The sequence below is a fragment of the Podarcis raffonei genome, chromosome 9, assembly GCF_027172205.1.
Source record: "Podarcis raffonei isolate rPodRaf1 chromosome 9, rPodRaf1.pri, whole genome shotgun sequence".
NCBI classification, from domain to species: domain Eukaryota; kingdom Metazoa; phylum Chordata; class Lepidosauria; order Squamata; family Lacertidae; genus Podarcis; species Podarcis raffonei.
Genome location: NC_070610.1, coordinates 52,869,420 through 52,895,945, shown reverse-complemented (window position 1 = coordinate 52,895,945; position 26,526 = coordinate 52,869,420). Strand labels below are relative to the sequence as shown.

Genomic DNA, 26,526 nt, shown 5'->3' with positions numbered 1-26,526 from the left:
TGCTCTGCACCAGGGGGAAGGAAAGGGAGACTTTTGAATATTCCAGTAAGGCAGCTGTTGTCTAGACATATTCAACATAAGGTAGTTCAAGGCTGTAGAAAATGACTGCAGAAGGCCAGAATGGATTTCTGCTGTTGGAGAACGGATGGCATATTTAAACCAAGCAACTTCAACAACTACTGTATCTTAGAGTCAAAGAAGCTAAAGACAGTCTTCATTAACCTCCTGTGTGGCAGGAGCAGTGGATTAAATGCCCTAATGGTGACTAGAGAGTTTGTTTCCTCTATATTTAAAACCCAACTTCCACCAATAATGACTAACAGCTTCAGCCAGATTGAAATTGGAAACTCCTGTATTTTCCCTTGACATCACTGACAACTTTTATTTTCAGCAACCAAATATTTCCCTGGAATATGCATTGTTCTTTGTTGTAAGAATGCAGGCTCCCATACGCTACCAAATATTAGCACCAAGGGTTACTGAAAATAATAATAATAATAATAATAATAATAATAATAATAATAATAATAATAATAATGGGAAAGCCCTTGATTCTGTATTGCAAGCAAAAACAAGGCATTTAATTGTTAGAGGGGCATCCCAAAGGTTCGAGACCAGGGTTCTTCCAAACTTGCAAGGGTGTTTATATATTCCTTCAAGGGAAAGATGTGCACAGCATACCACACCATATTTGTAAATGTTTATCATCTCTACAAGGAGCAATTAGGCTATGGAGGGTGTGCTTTGATATTGTTCAAATGAGTGCCAAGTATTCTCAACAGTGAAGATGTCCACAGCTATGCCTAGGATTACCCTACTGATGGTTATCTTCAAGGCATTCTGTCAGTTAGTTTCTTCAGATGACAGGCCCAAATGAGAAGCATTAAGGGAAAATGTTGAGCCAAGTATACTCTGCTCTGAGTGAGGGTGCACTAGGAATTATTGTTTGTAACCAATAAGAAGTTGTAAGAAGCTTTAATGTAACGCCACAAAATTCACCATAAGGAAGATGCATTTGTTAGGGCAGAGACAGCAAATATATACAAGACCTCTGGCAGGAACCTTATTTGAGGAGGTCAAATGATGCAGAGATTATTGATCCACTTTGAATTGGCATCTAGCTTTTTGGTTCTCCTGCCCTGTTCTCTGTCACCAAAAGCATATTTGAAGATTGCGATGTACCGTACTGTAGTGCTTTGTTGTCATGGATTAGATCCAGATATTCACTGATTGCTAATAATAAAAGCCATTTACTGGAAAGGGCACAAGACCAGCATTCTATTCGACAGAGAATATGAACTCAGCTTCATTAGCATGTTTCATCCCTGCCATTCCCCATTTCAGGCATCTCTTTTTATCCATAGATCTGTGCAGTGCCAAGAATTCTATAAACAAGAGTGCTTGGGTGCACTGCTGGGCACTTCTGAGCCCATTTCCCCTTCTCTTTGCAGAGATGTCCTTATTTGCTGTTGCATTGGCTAATATAATTGAGTTCTTAGATGCCCACCTGATTAATGTCACTGCACATCTCAAAATATTATATTATTTCATAGTCCATGGGAACTATAACAGAAAGTAGATATCTTATGTTAGTCCTGGAACTCATAAAATACTAACAATTTGTCTTGCTAGTACTTCCAAGTATTAGCTGCCAGTTCCAACAATGTAAGATTCTATTTATGGCCTCTGGTGCTTTACGTGACTTGAGTCATAGATATCCCAGACCTGTTTCTTCTACCCATGCAATCTGAGATAATCCAAGGAATGCAGACTTGCTTTAATTCACAGAACAGTTGTGTTTGGACTAAAAACACAAGGGCCACACTTCACATCTGAGGATAAAAATGAGGACTCCTTTTTTCTGTCGTGTTCATTCATCCCTGCACAGAACTGGTCTGTTTGAAATAGTTTGCAAACTAAGGAATATCTCAGTCAACTTGCACAATTATAAATTACGCATCTTGTAATTTTGTTTCTTACAAATTCGCGTATAAAAGTAAGGCTCTGGCATAATCCAAGTGGAAAAAGTCACCAAAAATTATCAGTCCTATCAAGGTATGGACTTGTCTTGGAATCTAACAGGTGCACCCTAAAGTCACTATGCTTCAATTCCAAATCCATTTTATTGAAAAAATCCGCTAGGATAGTCACGTCATATTTTTGTATAGAAGGAAAATGTTTTGACAGAGCTTTCTCTTTACTTAATCCAACTGAATACCCTGATGCCACGGTGGCAGCTAGGTTCACTGTGTGTCACTAGTTTGGGTTTTAAAGTTATTTTTATTGCAGCTAAGTATGACTCAGGAAGCATGAGGAGTGGTGAGTCTTGGAGGCTCAGAAGGTATCACATTTTGAAGACATTTCTTCTCACCTCAGGATGGATTGAGAGTGATGTATTTTCTTTCAATGAATTTTGCATTAATGGCAAAGGCAACCAAGCTCTGACCTTGGTCTATATATGCAACGTAATTAAGTGAGCTAAGGTGCCAGTCTTGTAAGTACACACTTACCTGGGAATATGCTCCAATGAACTTAATGGAGTGGGCATGCCTAGGAATGCACTGTATGTTAATGAAAGGCTGGACCGTACTACTTCAGACTACACATGGGGAGTGTGATTTCAGAATGCTTCCTAGTATTAAGCATGTGCTATATGTGGCGAGCATTCTACATAGGGAATAATTTTCAAAATGTGCCCCTCCCCACCAGCTTGCAAACTGAAACAATTCTGGTCATCCTACCACCGCATAATACTTCATTCTGCTTCATGAGTCAACCAAATCAAAAAAGTGAATGTGACTGGCCAGTTTATGTGAATCAGTTTAAATATTGATTCCCATGACCATCTAAACCCACTGCAACCTCTTTTTTTATTATGGGGATGATTATGATTCTTCATGTCATTACTGTTGTTATGCAAGCATTTTTTCTGAGATAGGTTTTGCATATGAGCAGCACATGTGCAACTTAGTGTATAGAAAACAAACCTTGTCTCAGCTGAGTGGTTGGTGGCTGGCAGCAGGTGACTTTCCAGGACCATCTCAAACCATGAGATGGACAACTCAGAGACAACTCAGATGGGGAGTAGCTAGCCTATAGCAAGTGTGAGGAATTGGATCCAGTCAGAGGGCTAAATCCAGAAGTGGCAACCCCTCCATGGGCCACTTTGACAAGTGAGTGGGGCCACCCATCTGTCTGTCACTTGCCGTCATGTGAAATTATGTCACTGAAGTTTCAAGAGTCATCATTTTCAGCCTTGGTTTGAATTCAAGCCATGCTTGCAAAGGAAAAATCAGGATTGTGCTCCCAATTTTTTTCTTGCAACCAAAATTGAGCACTTTTTAAAAAATTTGATGCCTTCTTTCTGTTAGTGTGCAGGAGCAGGCTATTGGTTCTTCCTTTTTTGCAGCCACATCGTTAGGCTTGGGAAAGGTGGGCATGGTTCATCCAAAATAGCCTGGTGGGCCAGCCCCTGGGTCCTTGCAGGCCTAATTACAACCCCAGGCCACAGGTGCCCAACCAGTGAGTTACCAGCTCAAACCACTGTGCAAGGAGCTGTAATGTTCATGTATCTGTGTTCTGTTGAGGCACTGTTGAGTCTGCTTCACATTGCTTTGTATCTATTCCATTCACTTATTCTCATTTCAAATCTAGATTATAGATATGCAGAAAAAGAAACTCTGTGATAGTGTATCAAGACTTCAGCAATTTCAGCAGTAAACTTGCATACCATCCAACATTTTTCTGCTGAAAATAGGGACATCCTATTCCAACCTTCCAATAATTTTCTGATGAAAATCAGGACGTCCTAAAGAAAAGTGGGACATTTCTGGGATCAAATCAGAAACCTGTAACTCTCAGACTGTCCCTGGAAAACAGAGAGACTTGGAGGATCTGAACCAGCTGTAGAAGCAGATGCAACAGATTCCTGTCTTAAGAACTGAGTTCAATGGAATTTCATTCTTCCTGTTTGCAGCTGAAGACAGCTGTATGTAGCACTGACTGCCTGGATCCTTGTGATGTCACAAGTAGTAGTAGTAGTAGTAGTAGTAATAATAATAATAATAATAATAATAATAATAATAATAATAATAATTTTATTATTTATATCCCACACATCTGGCTGGGTTTCCCCAGCCACTCTGGGCAGCTAACAGCACATATAAAAATTGTAAAACACCAAACATTAAAAATATCCTAATACAGATATCTTCTAAAAGTAAGATAGTTGTTTATTTCCTTGACATCTGATGGGAGGGCATTCTACAGAGCTGGCACCACTACCAAGAAGGCCCTCTGCCTGGTTCCCTGTAACCTCACTTCTCGCAGTGAGGGAACCGCCAGAAGGACCTCGGAGCTGGACCTCAGTGTCCGGGCTGAATGATGGGGATGGAGATGTTCCTTCAGGTATACTGGGCCAAGGTCATTTAGGGCCTTAAAGGTCAGCACCAACACTTTGAATTGTACTTAGAAACATACTGGGAGCCAATGTAGGTGTTTCAGGACAAGTGTTATATGGTCTCAGCAGCCACTCCCAGTCACCAGTCTAGCTGCCACATTCTGGATTAGTTGTAGTTTCCAAGTCACCTTCAAAGGTAGTCCCACGTAGAGCACATTGCAGTAGTCCAAGCGGGAGATAACTAGAGCATGCACCACTCTGGCGAGACAGTCTGCAGGTAGGTAGGGTCTCAGCCTGTGTACCAAATGGAGCTGGTGGACAGCTGCCCTGGACACAGAATTAACCTGTGCCTCCATGGACAGCTGTGAGTCCAAAATGACTCCAAGGCTGCGCACCTGGTCCTTGAGGGGCACAGTTACCCCATTTGGGACCAGGCAGTCCTCCACACCTGCCTGCCTCCTGTCCCCCCAAAAACAGTACTTCTATCTTTTCAGGATTCAACCTCAATCCATTAGCCGGATTGAGTCTACTTCACTCCTATTCTCTAGAGCAGGTTTTCAATATTTAAAAAAACACGGAACAAAATAAATGCTGAGTTATAAAAATAACCATTGAAATGTGAATGACCCTGTAAAAGAGCAAGGGAAATGATCGAGTATTCAAGTGGTACACCACTGGCATTTTGAAAGTGGAAGAAGCTAGCCACATCCCACTGTAGAAATACATTCTAAGGTGCCTGGTTTTTGTTTTTGTTCTGATACATCTGTCCAACCTGCTTTATTATGTTTTTCAACCATTCTCTATCAATCAAGAAAATTATCAAGGGTTTTTTGTTGCAGCTAGCCTGCTTCTGAGGTGGCAAAGGAGTTTTAGTGAGTGTCCTTTTTTCATTCTACAAACCATCACTCTGGTCATCTGCATATTATAGCCTTCCGGGGCACCCAATTTGATTGAAATCAAGGGGCATGAGCTGGTGATATGTGGTCAGCAATAAGAGAGAGAGAGAAAATGAAAATGTAAGTAGAGGAAATGTAGAAGAATTTGATAAATTACAGCAATCATTGCAGTCTTTCATGAATCAAAACAATGGATAAATACAGCTTTCTTATGGCAATTTGTTGCTCCATAGGAATGAAATGAACTTTTTTCCTGCCACTATCTGAATAGATGCTTTACTTTTTATTTGTTTCAGATTCGCAATAAAAGCAAAGCATCCAAGGCTGGGCTGTGTGAAGGGGATGAGGTGATATCTATCAATGGCAACCCTTGTGACGACTTGACCTATTCTGAAGTTATCGCTCTGATGGAAGGCTTGGCTGACACTCTCCAGATGCTTATCAAGAGGTAAACGAAACTCAGCTTGGCTACTTATACTGATAAGGTCCATGTTATAGTCCCAGGGGGATTTTGGGAACCAACTTTGCACTTTCTATGCCACTTTACACAATTTTTAATACACCATTTTAAGAACACTTATTTTCACAATCACAATGCCTGGTTCTTTGCGCTTCGTAATTGCATCAAGAAAGTGCAAATTAATTACATGGATAATTAAATTATTTCATTGGAAAACTGAGCCTTCGACCCTGAATGATTTACTAAGGATAAATTCCCATGGAACTAGGTATAGGATCATTCTGACAGTCATAACATAAAATTATCTAAACTTTCAGAGGGATCAGAGTGGTGTTCACTTCACTTTTAAACAGCATCAGCCTGTTGAAGTTCATACAGTGGTGTGATAGGAGTTGTACCACTTATCATTTATATAATAGAAAATGCATTTGCCCAATAAGAGTGAAGATTAAATCCCACAGACCAGATACAAATACTGAAATTTAAGTCCTAGAGGGAACAATGCGCTTTGTGTCTTGTGGTCAGTCTCCCCACAACAGAAGTGCAACTTGGTTAATTGTAATCATCATCAGACTTTAAAGAAAGATGTTTAATCCTGCACAGCAAATGGCAAACATGTACTGTTGGGGACAGGAGATGGTGTATAAAGACTTCAAGTATATCCATAGGCAGAGAGCCTTTTAAGGGGGGAATTCTTTGTGGCGCTGTTTCTGTCTCTCCCTCTTTCCCTCCCTCCCTCATTCCCTCCCTCCCTCCTGTCCTCACATAAACAGAAATCCAGACACACTAAGCTACCAATAAAGGCCAACATTTATCTGGCTCACTCCCAGTCCTCCTTCCTACAAGGAAATGTTTACAGATTCATAGTTTATTAAGCACCACAATTGATTGTCCAAATAACACAACATGATGGAAACCAGCTACATTCACAGGGCTGCATAAATTAAGATGCTTGACCTTTTGGGAGCTCCGTCCATGGTTTGATAGATATTATGGACCAGCCCTGTGTCCAGGTACTGTTTCCAGCAACTGATACAGATGTGCAAGACAGAGACAGAGTGGGACTGAGATTTGCCAGAACAGATGGCTTTTTAAGTATGTCTTTTAATTTACCAGTTTCCCCTAAAATCTTCAGCCAACAGTGCCAGATCCTGCATAATTTATTCATGCTTTTTATTGAGTATACTGAACTTTTGCTTCCTCAAAGCCAGATAGAAAATTCATGGTATATCACTTGGATGTACAGTGGTACCTCGGGTTAAGTACTTAATTCGTTCCGGAGGTCCATTCTTAACCTGAAACTGTTCTTAACCTGAAGCACCACTTTAGCTAATGGGGCCTCCTGCTGCCGCTGCACCACCGGAGCACGATTTCTGTTCTCATCCTGAAGCAAAGTTCTTAACCTGAAGCACTATTTCTGGGTTAGCGGAGTCTGTAACCTGAAGCGTATGTAATCTGAAGCGTATGTAACCTGAGGTACCACTGTATGGTTGTGGGGTCTGAGGGAACCAAGGACTTACATTTCCCCCCCTTTCCTTTAAGATGTGACAGCCTTGGGTCCATATTAGACCCCTTTAGTGCTACTGAGACACCACTCTGCAATTTGCTGGATTAAAAGAGAGATCTCCATATGGCACAATACTGTATGTTTTTATTTGTTAACTTTATATTTCACCCTTTGTCCCAAAAAGTTGGCATTGATATTAACACACTTAACAGCTGTATTAACTAGCAGTGCCCTTTCCCAATGGCCAAGTGGGTTATCAATAAGACCCACAAGTAAGTTCCATTCAGCAAAAGCCCCCAATGACTTCAAATAGAAATGTACTGCTCACAAATTCAATACATTTTACTGCTTCTTATTGATCCTGCCTGTGGAATTTGTGAGTAACTTCCCATTAAACAGCCATTCTTCTTCTAATAGAAGAATTAGAGGGAATCATTAATTAGACTCTCACCATCCCAGAAACAAAAAATGACTTGTCATCTGTCCTGACCAGGAGCACCTCTGTTTTGCCTTTTCATATATAGTCCATTGCTGCCTCTAGGCAGTAACAAAGGGGTGAATAGTTCTCTGATGACAATACTATGACTTTCATATTGTAGAATCTGGCTTCTAGGAGCCAAGAAAAGAGAAAAAAAGTCATTTTTACATGCTTTTGAAAAGCTTGTTTAAAATGTGGGACACATTGGGCTTGCCCTAAAAATCAACTGGGCTTTGAATGCTCAAAAACCCAAAGGATTGGTTCACACATTCACTGCCAGTTTTCCCCACATTCTCACAGTAAAAGATCTTGCCTTTGAGAAGGGATAGGGTATCCAATGGCAGACAGCGAACCTCGATACCACAAAGCATTCCCTTAGCTGGAAGTCACATGTGGCCTGATCCTGCTGGGGACCAAGGGGATTGCCATTTGCAATTAAGGACAGACCTTGTGAAGCCTGTCTTGTTTTGAAGTCAGCTTTCCCCCATGTATTATGCCATCATTCCTCAAAGGTAAAGGTACTTTTCTCAGGGATATTGGAGCAAAATCGAAGGCTAGCAGGGCAGAGCTTGGCCTTCCCTCAAAGACTCACCCCATCTCCAGTTTCAGTGCTAAAGGCTAAAATCCTCCAACCCTGTTCTTTAGAATAGTTCCACTCAGTTGTGTGGCATATACGCTAAATGAAGAACAAACCTTGGTGACAGCTCACTGTATGTCCAGAGTGAGACAAACCATGAGCATGGGTGTTGATGATACACAAAGCCAAACTATGGCTTATTCCCAGTTAGTATGGCAGCAGAACCGCAGGAGTTGTGTGGCAGCCACAACCCTCTCCAATAATCTGCGCATTTGAACATTCACACTAAGCTGTGGTTTCATCAAGTGAAAAGAATGCCATCTTTAACATGTTCTTCTTCGTAATACATGGAAATACATGGAAATATGTTTGAGGCTCATCAATATACTGGAAGACCAGGATAGAAAGATGCATTGGCATTAATGTCAACACGTGTTCAGGTGTCTACATTTCTTGCTGTTAGTAAAAAACCCCAAAAACTTTACTAGTTTTGTCCTACAAAGCAAATTATGTGATAGATTTAGATACTAACTAGGAAGGAACTAGGAAGCCACCTCACATATGGCTGGCAGCAGTGGAACTTAATGAAGCAGGATACCCAGTGCCACATCCACAGCCCTGCCACTGATGCTGGCCTGAGCAGAAGGTTGAAACTGAATGTTTGCTTTGCCAGCTCCTAGACTGGTGCAGTGAAAGGCCTGAATGAAGCTTGTTGTCATCACACAGCAGCAGCAGGGTTGACTTGAGATCCAGAGGATTTCTTGCTGGCCCAGCTCCATTCTGAGATTCATTTGTAATCTCCCCAGCTTAAGTCCAATACTGCATACACCAGGGATAGCCGTGGTGTGCTGTTGTTGGACTACAACTCCCATCATCCCTGACCATTGAGCATGCTAGCTGGGGCTGATGGGAGTTGTACTCCAAAAGTCTGGAGGGCAACACATTGCACTGTATTGATGATGTGAACTTTTTAAAAAGTAGCTTGATACACAATTAGATTTACAACTCAGATTCACTATTTGTGTCTCCGCAGATCTTCCAGTGGAGTGAATGAGACCTTCAGTCCTGAAACAGAAAATGGCAGTGACATTAAAAATGAGGAATATAAAGAGAGCACTACCCTGCAAATCAGAACAGCAGCCCCCAGACCCCACCAACAACTGCAGATCATAGGGGCAACCCATGAAACACTCCAGAAAGAGCAGCAAAGCGATGTCGAAAGAGATATCACCCCTTCTCACAAAATCCCTCCCAAAGTGATAGAAGCCCCTAAAACACACTTCATAGAGGTGCCTGCTTTCACCGGGGAAAAGCCAGGACCAACAGTTGAGCTCCAGTTGTCCCTCTTGCACGGCAAACACAAAGGCAGCAGTGTTCCCAGCCTGACTGTCCTGGGAGCTGAACAGCACAAGTCCTCAGAAGCGGGAGCCACCCTACCGCAAGATGGGAATAGCTGGCTGACTGCAGGTCCCACGGCTGAAAAAGACCACGCTGTCCAGTGGTCAAGCAGAACATTCCAGGCTGCTGGCGGCAAAGAGGTCAAAGCAACCCTCAGAGCTGAGACAAAGGAGCCGTCTCTCACCAAGGTAGAGGTGATCCTAGACTGCTCTGACAGGGCAAAAGAAGAGTTTGGGTCTCTGGCCGAAAAGGGGTGTGTGGATTCTCAAGTGGAAGGAGGGCAGTCAGAGGCACCTCCTTCTGTAGTCTCCTTCGGCATCTCGTCAGAAGGCACAGAGCAGGGAGAAGACGACCAGCACTCTGAAAGGGAACATAGCAGACCTCACAAACACAGGGCAAGGCACGCCAGTGAGTATGTTATCGCTTAGAGGGTGGCTTTGCTTGAGACTTGCATTTCGCAACGTAGAACATTTCAAAGTACAATTGCCTCCATGTGCTTAGGATTAATATAAACTTTAAAAGGGGGTTTCTTAATATCTCCCCCTCACTTTTCTAAATGCCATTCAGTTTCTGTTGTTTTGATATGTAGTTTTTGTAAGCCCTGTAGTAATAATTTTAAAAAAATCAGTAGGAATTGAATGTTCTTCATAGCACTGACTAGAAAGCTTGCTTTGAAACATTATCTAGGACTGCTAACTTTCTACTGCTAAAAATACTTGCTGGTACAGACAGCCTGTGGGGCTTCTTAACAAAGACGTAAAAGGCAATTTGACAGAGATTGTCCCAGAAGAGAGAAATGTTGTCAGGCACACCGTTTCTTGCTTGTAGGTTTCACCATGTACAAAGAAAGGCTGTGTTTTGTCTAGAATTGGCATACTTACGATGCTACTTCTATTAAAAGTCGAGAAGGATTTTTTTAAAAAAAGGAAAAGTAGTGAAGTAGTGAAGCTTGATGATGCTTGCAGAAAGTCGCTTTGACAGACACCAGCATGTGTATTTTTGGCCAGTTATATGATCCCTTTCAGTTTTGCAAGGCTTCTCTACACTGTAAAGTGAACTTACTATTCCTTCTGCCTTCCATACCTAGAGGTCAGTGCAAAATCTACACAAGGTCTTTAATTGGAAGTAAACTAGTTGACCAATAGTACGACAGCTAAAAAAGACTAACTCAGATGCAGCTTTTCTCAAAGCATCCATTTATTGATTCAGTTCTGTTCCTGGCAGTTGTGCATTCATTGTGGACTATTTCAAGAATTCCGTCAAGGGATTTTTCATTGCAAAATGACAAAGGCTTGATGCTATACTGTAGCATTGAGCTGTCTTGCACAGGCTGAGCATGATAACCCATTACTAATTCCCCTGCAAGCATATTTTTAGAATTATAACCGTTTGCCTCAGTGTGTAAATTAAGCTGTTGCCTATGCTTGAAGTGCCCAGCTGTAATCCACACATTTATTTATTTTTTTATAATATTTTTATTCAAAAAGTTTTCCATATAAACATAACATACATAAACATACATAAACATACAAAAACAGAAACAAAAACAAAACAAAAAACATGTACCATTTCATATCCTAATTTCTTATACCTTCCTTCCCCGACTTCCTCATGCCTCCCTTTTCTGTATTCCAAATTCTTATCGATTACTCAGCAAATCTTCCCTTATTTTAATTTAAGTTTAAACTAACCTTCCTTGTTCTCCTTGTCTTAACCATTACTAATAGTAACCATTTACTTTCAGTCCATCATCATTCTAACTTTCATTAACTTTGTGATATTTCTTTAAATAGTCCTTGAATTTTTTCCATTCTTCTTGCGCTGTTTCTCTTCCCTGGTTTCGGATTCTGCTCGTCATTTCTGCCAAGCCCATGTAGTCTATCACCTTCATCTGCCATTCTTCCAGTGTGGGTAGATCTTTCGTCTTCCAGTACTTCGCAATAAGTATTCTAGCTGCTGTTGTAGCATACATAAAAAAAGTTATATCTGTCTTTAACACCCCTTGGCCAACAATACCCAAGAGAAAGGCCTCTGGTTTCTTGGTGAAAGTATATTTAAATACCTTTTTAAGTTCATTATAGATCATTTCCCAGAATGCCTTAATCTTCGGGCACGTCCACCAAAGGTGAAAAAATGTACCTTCCTTTTCTTTACATTTCCAACATTTATTGTCAGGCAAATGGTAAATCTTTGCAAGCTTGACTGGGGTTATGTACCACCTATAGATCATTTTCATAATATTTTCTCTTAAGGCATTACATGCCGTAAATTTCATCCCGGTGGTCCACAACTTTTCCCAATCAGCAAACAAAATATTATGACCAATGTCCTGAGCCCATTTAATCATAGCTGATTTAACCGTTTCATCTTCTGTATTCCATTTCAGCAGCAAATTATACATCTTTGACAAATTCTTAGTACTGGGTTCTAACAGTTCTGTCTCCAATTTTGATTTTTCCACCTGAAAGCCAATTTTACTGTCCACTTTAAACGCTTCATTTATTTGATGATAGTGCAACCAATCTCTCACCTTCCCTTTTAATTTCTCAAAACTCTGCAATCTCCGTTTGTCCCCTTCCTTTTCCAAAATTTCCCAATATCTTGGGTAATCCACACATTTATGTCATATTTAACAGAGTATAAAAGAACAGCACGCATGCTTTGCATTTTGGCAGTGAAGCCAGCAGCAACTGTGGGGTTGTGCTTGTCAGATTACACCATCGGTTTAGTTAGAAAGGGGTTTGACTAAATACCCATAATTAAGCCATTCAATATAGGAATGTTTTGCATGCTTCAAGTACCATTGCAACGAATACAAATCAGGGAGTCGTATTTCCTTTCTTAAAGAAGAAAATACATTCATTTCTAAACACATAAACATAGTCTGGTATCAAAAGAGTCACTATAGGCTTAGGTACCATATACACAAGGGCTAACGTGCACCCAATATGATTTTTGTCTCCCCCGCTCTTTGAATAGTAGGCTCCCACACTCATGTCATATCATAAACTGCTTTAGAAGCAGCTTCAAATGTGTTTTACAATGAGATATGGGAGATTTCTGTTTGATAACATCCAAATCTAAAGTCTTCTGGGGTGTTTCATCACTAGTTCCAGGGCTCTTTGGCTCCCAACAAGTATCTACTATGGAAGTCTCCATGAAAACCATGTTCCCTGGATTAGGCTATCTACAGCCTAAAATAATATGTAACATGGTTGTGTTAAAATGGATGCTGTTTGCGATGCATCAAAAGGGAAAATGGGGTAGTATATCCCACATTGAAATATAAGCTAGCCTGTAAAGCAATAGGGCTCCATATTATAAGATCAATATATTCTAATCTATGCCAAACTTCCCCAACCAAGTACTCTCCTGAGATTGCTGGACTCTTCTCTCCCACCATTCCTAGGCAGTGATGTAAAATGTCAGGGATAATGGGATTTATGGTCTAAAACATTTGGAAGGCACCAGGTTGGGAATTCCGTACTGTGCTTTAGTACTCACACTACAGCCTGCTTATCATGTAGCATGTGCCTGCCGATGTTTAAGATCTCATATCTTATACAACTGTCTCTTTCCCCTTTTTGCCCAATACATGCCTCTGGAAGTGGGCAACCCAACCCTATGCCTATTTATTCAGAAGTATGTCCTCCTCTGATTGATGGGGCTTACTCTCAAATAAGCGTGCATAGGATTCCTGTGATACTGGTGGAAGCATTTTTTGCATTACAATGCTTACACTTAGGCACAGACCTACATGTGTAAAAGATGAAATATGAGATGAAATATGAATAGAAGGAAATGCTGTTTATCTCAGGATAGCAAAATGTGAGCATTCAATAGCAGTTCATTCAAGGTGAGAAGTTTATATCCTCCAGAGCTTCTTTTTTAATAAAAACTAGAGACATTAACAGAAATTAGTTATTAAAGTAGAGTTATAACATGTTTTTAAAAAAATAAAAATAAATGTAAATTAATACCACTGATTTAGGTCTGCTTACCGAGTCTGCTTTATTTTTTTCACTCCCCAGAGGAAGTACTTTCCCTATTAACAGTCTGGTTACATTTAATTAAAGTATTTATTTCATATTGTTTTAAAAAATCCAATTCTGAATAGCATGATTCAATACCATGGTTACAATTATTCACATTCAAAATGGTTTTCAGGGTACAGGGAATCAAACTTATTTTCCTGTGGATATAAATCCTGGATGATCACATTATTTTCTGTTTGTAGAAGAACTTGTGATTTGTCTTGCCCTGTAATTCAGCAGCAAAACTGGGCTGCCTTCCGTAGGACCAGATATGGCACTGTTGGGAGAGTTCCCAATAGCTACTTTGGGCATGATAGCTTAGACACCTCCAGTGGGATCCTTCTCTTTTTCTTTTACTCTCCTCTCCTTTGAACAGAAGGCTATCCATGCCTTATCATATAATCTGCTTATAAAAGCCTACTACATTGCAACCATGGTTTTCTATGCCGCATAGAAGGCTCAGGATAGAGAAATACAAGGGCTAGTTGTATCCCAGTAGGACTGTGTGTGTATGTGTATATAAAATATTCCTGGTTTTATTCAAACTCCTATTCCTTACTCCATAACTTTCAGACATGTGGGGAGAGGGAGATCTCTGGACAAGTTGAACCATTTAACTATTTCAGAGGAATTGATCTTGTTTAAGTTAATAAACATATTCTCCAAACTCCTCCAGGAGTATGTGTGCCTAACTCAGCATCCATAGTATATGTACGTCTATCTGACACTTCTGATTTATCTTCTATATTATACTGGCTTATATATATGTACACAGACAGAAGCAAATATGTGACATCAAAAGCTCTTGAAAGTGGAGCTAGCAAATCCATAAGGAAAAAAAATTGTGCAAAGAATGTCAGCCAGGGTGGAATGATTGCTATGGAATTTTTATCATGGCTGGAACTGTGGGAAAATATTAATCTTAATGCCTTTCCTATGCATCTTTACATAAGGGGGAAGATTCCAGCTCTAGAGAAAGAAAGATTAGGACTGCACTCTTGCACCCCAAATAGCTATTGTGCAGCTTATGGTTAAAATGGCTCTCATGTTACGCTGTTGCCTGAGATGTGTTCTTTAATCCTTTTCTGCAGGGCTCAGACGGAGCGAGAGTCAGTCAGAGAAGCGGGTGAAAGAAGCCAAGTCTAAATGTAAGAGCATTGCCCTCTTGCTGACAGCAGCTCCAAATCCCAATTCCAAGGGGGTGTTGATGTTCAAGAAGCGTCGCCAAAGAGCTAGGAAATATACGTTGGTCAGCTACGGGACTGGGGAGCTAGAGCGTTACGAGGACGAGGGCGAAGAAGACGAAGGTGAAGAAGGTGAGAAAGAGAACGCTTTTGAAATTACCTTGCTAGGCACGAGCGAGTCGGAAATCGATGAAGATTTCTTCTCCGACATTGACAAAGAAGACCGGATTGTGACATTTGACTGGGATACTGGACTGCTTGAGGTTGAAAAGAAACCAAAAAGTGGGGACGAGATGTCTCAGCTGCTTCCAGAAAGCAAGGGCAAGGGGGCAGTCATGTTTGCCAAAAGGCGTCAACGGTTGGACCAGATCACGGCTGAGCAAGAGGCAATGAGGATGCAGGCAGGGCACAGCTCCTCTGAGGAACACCAGGCAGCCACGACAAGCGAGAGCACCTACAAAATGAGCTCCTCCTCATATCAGGCAAAACAGGAAGAATCTTCCAGGGTAAAAAGCCATGTTAGCAAAAGCTACATAGAAGTGAGCCACAGTCATGGTGCAGCAATTCAGCAAAATGGCATCGGGATCACTCCTGAAGCAAACCTGATGTACCCATCCTCAGAAGCCCTTAAAACTGCTGCTTCCAACAGGACAGCCAAGCCTTTCCCTGGTGTACAAAACAGAGCAGCGGCTCCATTTTCTCCCACCAGAAGCATGACGAGCCCTCTGTCAGATCTCCCTGCGCCACCGCCTTACACTTCGGTCAGCCCACCCCCTGAAACCTTATACAGAACTGTTTTGTCTCCAGTTGCCGCCAGTCCAGCGCAGCCGGCAATCTGGTCTCCAACAGAGTCAACAGAACAGATCGCATCCAGGGATGAAAGGATCGCGGTGCCTGCCAAAAGAACTGGAATATTGCAAGAGGCAAAGAGAAGAAGCACCGCAAAGCCAATGTTTACTTTCAAAGACACCCCCAAGCTGAGCCCTAACCCTGCCCTTCTGTCCCTTGTACAGAATACAGAAGGCAAAAAAGGTGGTGCTGCAGGCTTTGAATCGGGGCCTGAAGAAGACTACCTCAGCTTGGGAGCAGAGGCCTGCAATTTCATGCAAATCCAGGCAGCCAAGCAAAAGGTCCCACCTCCAGTTGCCCCCAAACCCTCGCTAAAGGTTTCTCCCACTGCCGCAACGCCTGCTTCACCAGTCTGGTCACCTCCAGCTGTGGCTGTTACTCAGCCTCCTATCTTTCCAGCTCCAAACTCACCTGAAATGGCAGCTCCAGCACCTGTCAAAACAGCACAACCTGCTTATCCCCCTCCCCAACCTGTCAACATAGTACAACCTGCTTATCCCCCTCCCCAACCTGTCAACATAGCACAACCTGCTTATCCCCCTCCCCAACCTGCTTATTCCCCTCCACAGCCCCCAAGTACTCTTAAGCTAGCCAGTCCTTTTAAAGGGCCTCAAACAGCAGCAGCACACCAAAATTATACACCCAAAACAACACCCACCACCCCAGTAGGAAATGCTGTGCTTGCTGGAGGGGTGGGGCCAGCTTTTGAGATGCCCCCAGCTTTGAGTGGGAAAGGAGCCCAGCTCTTTGCCAAAAGGCAGTCACGGATGGAAAAATATGTGGTAGACTCAGAAACCGTGCAGGCCAATATGGCGCGGGCCGGATCACCAACTCCATCTTTACCAGCATCTTGGAAATATTCATCAAATGTTCGAGCACCACCACCTGTGGGCTATAACCCCATCTACACTCCATCTTATCCTCTCGCTGCTACCAAGCCACAGTCAAAGTCCCCTGCTGCTGCCAAAACTACCAAGAAAAAGCCTAAGAAAGCACTTAGTTCTTTGGAAGTTATGAAGCACCAACCATACCAGCTTAATTCATCCTTATTTACTTTCCAACCTCCCTCTGATAATAAGGAAAGTGCACTTCCTAAGCAGCCTGCGAAGTTTGACTCAGCATCTGCCTCAAAGCAAGCTCTACCTTCAAGATCGCTCAACGCCGGTTCTCCTTCTAATGTCCGAGAATCTTCAGTGTACTCTGTACCAGCCTACACTTCACAACCTTTCTTCCAGTCGAATGCCTCTAGCCCTGTCATTGAGTCCTGTGCGTCGACAGGCTACCCTTCTTTTTCGAAGCAAGAACCAGCAGCATCCTCTATGTTTACTGCTCCCAGGCCAAAGTTCTCAGCCAAGAAAGTTGGTGTCTCAGCACAGGTGTGGAAACCCTCGGCCATTGAAGAGTAAAGCATAGATACAACTCAGTATCCACTCAGCTCGCAATGAATTGTTTGCAGTGGTAATCTGGCACTCAAGTGATCCTTGGCTTACTTAATATTTTTTTTCAGATATATCACATGAAATCTGGGTCCAAAAAAAAAAAAAAAGGCTTCAGGCTGAAATCCTATGCATACTTACCTGGGAGTAAGTCCCACTGAAAATGGTGAGGCATTTTTTCTGAGTAAACATGCATAGGATGGCACAGTGAACAATTTTTAAATGAATCAAAATGAATATTAATTTGCAATGACACACATTTATGTATGCAGTCCTCTTTCATGGCTATGCATGCACAGTGTCCTAAGATGGGCATGTGCCACTTCATATTAAGTAAGCAGGACGCTAGGTGTTAGTGCTTCAGTACACAAATACACAGGGAACCCTGTTCCTGTAATTCATCTGTTAGAACATAGGTTTCACAGAAGGTTTTTGGGGTGGGGGGTGGGGGAGACTGGCGGCCAAAGGGTCTGAGCACAATCAAAATAACAATGATATTAGATTTATTTCTGAAAAGTGCCTTCAAATGTTATGTCTCTTATGAATGTTGTGTATAAAAATAGGTATAGAGTCTTGGCCCAACTCTGCAGTTTAATCCCTGTTATGAGGCATCTTCAGAGCCCCATCCCTACTATCACTGCAACCATATGGTGGGGGGAGGGAAATGAATGAATTCCTCTTTGTATAGCCACTGGGCATGCAAAGTGGTGTATTCGCCAGCAGCATTTCTTTGATTCTCAGCTTAAGGCGACACACCACCACGACAGATCCGTGATGGCTTAGCTCACATAAGCACTATAATAACGTGGCTGTGTTACACCTGATCCCGTGACCCCATAACTACAGGGAAATGATTTATACAAATCAGTACTGGTCAGTTTCATTCACTGGAGGTTCAATTGCAGGCTTGGGTCATTAGAGAGTAAACTGGTGATCCGCAATCATGAATTACCTCTTCAATTTCCCCCTTCCCCTGGTTAAGGGTAAATAATATTACTAGATTTGGAAGAAGAAAGCCATAGGCTGGAGAGGCTATTCAAAGTTTTCCCATTTTGGGGGGAAATGTTGACCTCCTCAGGCCTAGCATTTTGTTCTGTTTTTGACAAGTAGAAAATTACAGGAGCCAGGAGGATGAGCTGGGTCCTACAGCTGTGGAAGTGGTGCAATATGTTCACGTGAAAGCATAGCGACTATAAACTGAAGGGACACGTCCTTGAATACCAGTTTTGCAACCAGAGCAGTATGTGCCTTATAAATACTTGTCATGATTCCTGACCTCATATTTCTGCGGATCGCTGAGGCACATTCTCGTTTTCACCTTGGGCTTTCCAGTCCTGCTTCTTCCACTGGTGTTTCTTTTCACTCTGCTCTTGTGCTTTCACCCTACTCTCGAGTAATAATACACTGTGGACCAGGAGGATCAAGACACTGTTACCACACCATGTTTGCTGGGTTGAATATCCAGAGTTAGGTTCTGCCAATTTTATTTATGGTTGTGATACAAAAGAACAATATTTGACATCTCCAGTAATGCTTGAGACTGAATTCCATTGAATACCATTTGAGTGCACACACTGAGGTGATTAAAAAAGAGGTTAAGGGATAGACTTTCCCCACTCTTCTAGCTAAACCAATACCACAAAATGAATGACAATAATTAATTTAGGTTTGGTGAAATTATTTAGATGGATTTTGGACATACAACCATAATGGGAAAGTGCCTGAGTAGGAACAGTTCATGTGAATGTACTGACTGCTGATTAACAGATCCAACCAAGTCTGGTCTGAAAATTGTTTGAATTTATATAAATGAACATACAAAGCTTCTGTGTGGCCCATATAGCCCAGTGTTATCTAGTCTGACTAGCACTTGCTCTTTGGAGTCTAAAGCAGAGTCCCCCACCCCCATTTCTTGTTATCTACTCCTTTTACCAGGAGATGCCAGGGATTGAACTTGGGACCTTCTACATGCAAATCATGTGATCTACAGAGTTACAGTCCCTCTCCATTGTAGCATACTAAGTTCTGGAGGCCCTCAAAAACCTACTGTGGCCATAATGCCATTTCATTCCCATTTGCATTGCCTGAATGGTGCATTGCCATGGCTGGTGGTGTTCATGGGAGAAGTTGCCCCATTGTCTAGTGCTGAAATTGATGCTCACCTTCACATCACTGAATCCCTCTGAAACAGAGCTGTGCCTACAGTCCAATTCACACAAACAGCTACTACTTGAATTTCCAAGGTTTCAGCAATGCGTGAAGGGCACATGCTGCAACACTTCCTATACCACTAAAATAATGTTGCAAGCAGTCAAAATTACTTTAATTTAATATGTCTTGACTGCCTTTGAACATGCATTTCATAGAGAACACCCTACGCTGCCTTCAGGGCTGTGGGGATACACCAATGGGTAGTTTCTTGGTTCCAGTTTCCACTATTGTGGCTTGATGTCACAATTACAGAAATTTATGTAAGAAAGCCATACCTATCTGTGTGAACAGACTAGGTCACACAGTGAACAAGCCTCCCTTGTTGCTACCATCTGCCTTGGTGATATACATTAAAGTAGTTCCATTAGCACAAGGATATTGGAGCGCACAACAGAACTTCCCCTCCCTCTCTTCTTTCTGTTTGCCTTCTATGGAACCCCTAAATCTGCTCTGAGGTTTCTTCCAAACTTCTGGAGCAGCTTTGGAGGGGGAATGGGGGCACACAGGAGATGGGAGAGGGAGCCAGTTCCATTATGTAGATGGAAACTTTTGTGCTGATGGATGTGATTACGTTCAGTGGGCAGGCAATTGAGAACAGCTTTTCTCCAGTCATGTGGAAGGCATTTTGACTATAATATTGAACGAACAGCCATGTACTATATAAGTAGACCAATCACCATCCAAAAATGAAAAAGTGTGAAATGTGCCACACTTAGGAAACATTTGAGGCATATATTTCATACTTCACACATAAAAGGAGCATTCCCTAACATGTAGGACTTATCCAAAGTCCATAGAGCAAATGTAATAACTCTTTTTGACTAGCTAGAACATATTTAGTCATAAGAAGTCCTTTTGACTACAGTGGGGTTCTTGTCCAAAGCTCAACTTATTTAGGGTAGGCTTTGTTAGCTGAAGTAGTCTATACTGGAAGTCAAATGTGGCTGTATCAATTTTAAGTAAACAGCCCATGTTACATAGAAATATGTACACAAAGGATTCTTTTGCAGCACAACATATTTAAGATTATGCGGTACCAATATTTTAATCCTCTTGGGATCTTCTTTCTGTTCATTTTCCAATTACAATCTGCTGTATTTTTTCCTCTACCATTAAAATTGTTCCTTTCTTCTTTATCTGTATTTTTTGCTTTTTCTTTGATTTCACATGTTCTTATCTGCAGTTGAAAAAGAGTTTCAAGGTCTTTCTTTCCTTCTTTTCCTTTCTCTCCTTCCTTCTGCCAAAATTGCTCAAAATGCCATTCAGTTTCTGGTGGAATGAATTCAGTCTGATCAACAACTCAAATAAATCCAAGCACTCAAATCTGAATAGGGTGTGAATTCAGTAGGACATTACTAGAACAGAAGTGTCATAAATTTGTTGTGCAGAATTGGTGCCAAGATGGTTATGAGGGTGATTCTACAGCTAATGACTCTGCAGTCATATATGTTGGTCTTTGCTATAACTATCAGAGGGAGGAAAGTGAGAGAAGCCTGGTGATGTCTTTCTCTAATCACTCACCAGGCTCATACTGAACCATCTCATGAAGGGGAAGATTAAATTAAAACTTCATTGCACAGCCCCTACAGATTTTGTCTCTTATGCTTTCCTTCTCCCTTCTGCTTGTTGCTCACTTTCCTAAATTGTGAATAGAGAAAATAATCAATGCTGCTGCCCCGTGAATTTGAGACGATCTGAGAAATGTGCTATCATTCTTCTCTGGTCAGGCCCTCAAAGGGTGGCTACTGTTGGCCACATTTTGGCATTTCAAAGTTGCTGTCTGCTTCTCAGGGTCTGCCTTTTGGGAATCCTGCTTCGGGTAAGGTGAGTAGACCTCATCATATCTGTGGATTATAAATTGGGTTGAGAGGCCCAGGGTCCTATAACCATTCTGCTAGAAGTTTGTACAGGAATAAATTATTCCAGTCTGGTTTCCCCAACTATTTTAAATGTGTTGAGTCAACATGAGTTGCCTTTTCAGTGGTGAGTAGACTTGTGACTGCTTCAAAATCTAAGTTTGAACTAAGACACAGTGGGTTGCAATTTGGATATGTGCTGAAGCATTTCACAAACATGATCCACCCTCTGGGCACCCACAAGAGTAAATATGTGTTGACTAATTAAAAAAATTTGTTTGAATCAGAGACAAATAAATGTGTTAGGTGTTTGAATCCACAAAACAGTATCCTGAATGAGAACATTGGAGTTGCAGTTACTGGATTAAAAAATGCACCTATCAAAATAGCCGCCCAATTTGGCTTTGTAGGAAGAGGGCTCATAGATTAATGCAATGTGCTATTCCCATCTTTGCTCTGAAAGGATATTTTCTGAGAATTGTACTGCGGCACCTATCTATTGCAATGACACAGGGAAAGCCTGCCCTCTTCCTGAGTTGAGACTAAAGTTTTAGATGCTTTTCATTTTTAACTCCACAGGGAATGGGTTGCAAAGGGAACTGGTAATAGAATACAGCGCCTCTCACCTCTTGTTCAAATATGGCCTAGGGCAGGAATGACTGAAAGCCATGCCCAGCTGCTGAGTCGTCTGAGTGACATCAGTGGATGGTGACTCTCAGTCCAGTTTAAGCAGACTGATTTGCCTCACGCCCAACCACAACCCAAAGAAGCATTAACTGGCATTCTTATTGGAAGACTCAGAAAGAAAGATGTGAGCAGATGTGAAGATCAGTCTACACTCATGGCTGCACAGCACACACCCAGAAATCTGAATTATCTGTCAAGGGAATGCAATGTTTTTTCAAGCACTCGTGTTTTCAAATTCTTTGGAATTTTGTGGCAAAGATTGCTAAGGCAGAGGCTGCAGCGGTATGAAACAGGCAGGGGATAGACAACTATGGAGAGCTGTGGAAGGTATTTAAAGTTTTCCGAAATTGCCAGTTACTAAGCTTTTGCTGGTGGGTTAGAAATGTGTTTTTCTACAGACAGAAGCTAATGTTCTCTGGATTCCAACTTCCATAGTAAACCTACACACATGTGCCCTATGCGTCATCCCCTTCTAATAAAAGCCACAATGAGGTTGGTTAAGGCAACTCACCAGGCGGGAGTTTCATGTCATGCGGGCAAAGGCAGCTTCCCTGCCCCATGTTTGCTGAATTACATGAATGTACATGGTGAAGAGGAATCTGTAGGGGAGAAGCCGTGTGTACTTAATCCTTGACTGCCCACCCTTTCCCCCACTGCAGTGCCTCCTTTGCCCCAATTGCTTTCCCTGCTTTTGCTCCCAGCCAGGTTTCAGAAACAAGAAAGAAGCTCAGCTGGGGGACATGATCAGGGAAGAGCAACAGCAGAGGGAAAGCAGCAGGTGATTAAGGATTACGTACCCTCACCTGACCTGCAGGTGTCCCAACCCCCCCCCATCATGTTATCTTGTAAACGTAAGATGTGGAAAACATGTTTGCCCATGTAATAGACAATTCTATTTGGGGCAGAGTGGGAGCACTCTTTCACTGGAAACACAAAAGGTTGGGCACTGCTAATGGCTCTTCCCTGAGAAGTGAGTTCATGTCTTTGAAAGCAGGGTATTTGCTTTTTCCACTCATTAATATTCTAGTGAAATCCAGCTTAGACAATGAGTCAGATGGAATTTGCTAGTGAGGTGCCTCTGCAGTGTGGTCCCCTTGAAGCCCCTCATCCCAAGAGACCCAAGTGTTTTGTAGTAAGCCTTCTTGACACCATTCAGTGGCCAACCTCACAATGCCCGTAAACACTGACAGAGTTCACATACGGGAACTTTACAATGTTGTACAGACTAGGGCTGAGAAACCTGCAGGTTTCAAGAGCTCTATGTGCACCAGTGACCCAGGACATGGAATGTATATGCCTTCTGAGGCTCCAGTAAGCTCAGGTCTTCAAAGCATTTAATAAAGGTAGCTTCTCTGGAAGTACAGTGACAGGCTTTGAGTCCAAAGTTGTGTTGCTCTCATGAAGGCATAGGTGATGCTCCATTTTTCTGGATCAGTGGTTCCCAATTAGCTATTACCGAGGACCCCCTATTTTTCACAAGCCAAGCCGCAGACCCCTTATGGAGCACCTCCTTCCATGTGTGTCTCCACAGTCTGTCAGTGTGAGCATATGGAGCATGTTAATTTCTATTGTGGCATCTATCCTGTGGCCCCCTAATCCTGGAAGCATGGATTCATTGCCTCTTTATATAGCTCCTTCTTCAATTTTTCATGGATTTTGCTAAATGTACTAGTATAGAATTGTTTTTTTTTATTGCCAGGTTTGAGCTTTGTTATTCTATTGGGGTTTTTTTATCATGGTGTTAGAAAGATAGTACATTGTCTTCAGGACAAGAAGGTACAGTATCCTTTCCTTACACAAAGCACTTGATGCACCTTACTCTATTCTGTTTTGATTTTTGATTTGTACATAAACTTTTTCAAATTGTGGCTCACAATCACAACTCAAAGAAATGACAAAATAATATAACAAAACCCACATGCTGTAACAAGTCAATCCAAATTCCTAGTGAAGATTATAACAAAAACCAAACAATTCAATTATCATGCAAGTCATATATAACATAATGATAATGATGATGATAATGATAATGATAATTTTATTATTTACCCCTCCCATCTGGCTGGGTTTCCCAGCCTCTATGGACGGCTTCCAGCACATATAAAAACATAATAAAACATCAAACATTAAAACTTTCCCTATACAGGGCTGCCTTCAGATGTCTTCTAAAAGTTGTCTACTTCTTTATCTTCTTGACATCTGATTGGAGGGCTTTCCACAAGGAGAATTTCACTTCTTGCAGTGAGGGAACATCCAGAAGATACCTCCCCCCCCCCATAGCAGGAAATATATATATTTAAAATACCACAGACCATGCAAAAAATTGTTGATGTAACTGCCAGGTCCCATACCTTACAAAATTACAAATGCACAAATATAGCTGACAAGATTTCTAGCAATGGTGAAGACAAAATAAAGCCAGTTATAAAACAAGTACTTGGTGAGTTAAAATGGCTATAAATGAGGAATCGTGCAGCCTTTGCAAGTGCACTTGGAGAACCAATAGGTTCCAAAAGGGCAGCTCCTCTGCCCGGTGAGAGAGACATGCTCATGTTGTTTGGGAAAGTCTCCACCAAGAAGACTGTTCTTGAAGATGCACGAGTGACAATCTCTAAGCAAGAAAGAACAGAATCAGGGCCCCTTGCAGGAGTGGGGAAGGAGAGCCCTATAAGAGCAAGCTGGCTTACACACGGTATCCAGCCCTTTGCCTGAGCGCACTCTCCAGATTACAGGGATGCTCAGCTGCTCCAGCTTTTCAGTGTGGAATCTCCCTGTAAGTTCTGAAAAGGTGTGAGTGCCAGGGTATGAGACAATGGGGCTGATTCTGGTAGCAACATTGGAAGATCATTTTCCTTCATGTGTTTCAATATTTTTCTTGCAGTGGCTTAACTCTAGGGACAGATGATCCTACCAACTCTGGATTTAGGGTGGTGCAGGCAGTTCCTCTGCACAAGGTGCCAAGCCGTGGGGCGCAAAATAATAATAAATAACAAAGGAAGGAGCTATTGTGAAAATAAATATTTTGGGGGGAGTCGCCAAATTTTGTTCTCAGGATTCTGTATTACCAAAGTCCATCCCTGATCCTACTGTTACCAGTATAGATAAGCAGACAGGCTTGTTGATCTTAAGCAGATATCTGCAACATTGTATTCCCCCCCCCCCTTTAGGTCCATGATAGTCAACTCCAAATTCTAGCAAACCAATCCAACAACTTCTGGAAGACACCATATTGACTGCTTCTGCTTTACAGAGCAATCTTAAGTATTAGGAAGCTGACGGAAGTTAAATTAAGCCAGTGTGGTATTACAGACTTTGTTCAGAAGCAGAAATCATGCTGGTTCAGCTGTCCTAAGCCTGAGAGAGGGAGAGCTAAGCTTTAAAATAGAGTTTGACTTACACTATCCATTTTACCAGAGTATGTTGCTCTGGCTTATCAGGTCATGTGACTAAGCCAAGTGGAGTTAGGAACCAGTGGTAAATGCAACCCCCACTTGATCTCACCATGTCACTCCCCTGGAATACCTGCTTTTCAGCAATTACAGTGCTGTAAGATCCACCATTCTCAGCTCAGCTGGCCGAACACTGGTTGAGCCAGAATGAAGGAGTTACGCCATGCTGTCTCTAGCTGAGCTAAGATGTGGGGCTTATGCCATTTTAGCATGGCTGCACCAGGAATCAGTTGGCTGAGCTAGAGATGTGCTGGATCATAACTTGCTCATACCAACAGATCTTGGCTTTGGGTTAGGGACTCCCAGGATTCAATTTCCCCCCCCTTCTACAGTGTTTGAGGACTTTGCCAATCAGCTATCTAACTTTACTTTGTATAGCAGAACAAACCCAAATGTAGCATTACATGCTTCGTTTATACAACCTCTAATATGAATTCATAACTTGGCAGTGTGCAAACATGTATGATGCTACCTCTTACCCCAGCCCCAAATTCACAGGGGTGGAGTTGTTATTTACTCGAGAGGAATATGTGACAACAACTTTCCATAAAAGAAGTTTGCTTCCTTGAGCTGGGGAAAAAACAATTGTGGCCCAATATAGCATTTGAAATGCACACAGAGCAACCGTGAATGTTATAGTCTGACAACAGCTCCAGAATCCCAAGGTCTTCCTATGATTCATTGGATGCAATAAGAGCTGCCGTGTCGCTCTTAACAGCTCTCCCCCTCCCTCTGTAAATAGTTTAGAGGACAGTAGGGAGAAATTACATGCCTACATAACAATGCCCCCCTCTGCCCCCCAATGAACTTCTGTTTCCAAGTTTAGTGTTCCTTTGTGCAGGATTCCATTCTGTAGTCCCTACTGATGTTGATGAGTTATGCACGTAGTTAGTAGGTCAGGATGTGTCACCAAGCCTATGGAATGTTTCCATTATTATTTACAGAGCACTATACTGTCGTTATTATTCAAAGTGTATTGAAGTCTTCATTGATTCTCAACAGTAATGTGAGATAGATGAGGCACTAAGATAATTTATGACTACAGTAGCACTGTAATTCAAGGGCTGAGATAAGATGTGATTATTCTTAGGACTGTTCCATCTTC

At 41.9% G+C, this 26,526-nt stretch overlaps 1 protein-coding gene across 1 annotated transcript in view; it reads left to right on the top strand.

The window, feature by feature from the left end:
• Positions 1–26,526, top strand: part of SYNPO2 (synaptopodin 2) — a 100,467-nt gene that overhangs the window by 61,915 nt on the left and 12,026 nt on the right. Inside the window, exons 2-4 of the mRNA XM_053403546.1 lie at positions 5,592–5,743; positions 9,351–10,123; positions 14,841–17,158. Coding sequence (XP_053259521.1) covers positions 5,592–5,743; positions 9,351–10,123; positions 14,841–17,158 — 3,243 coding nt within the window. The remainder of the gene's footprint in view (positions 1–5,591; positions 5,744–9,350; positions 10,124–14,840; positions 17,159–26,526) is intronic.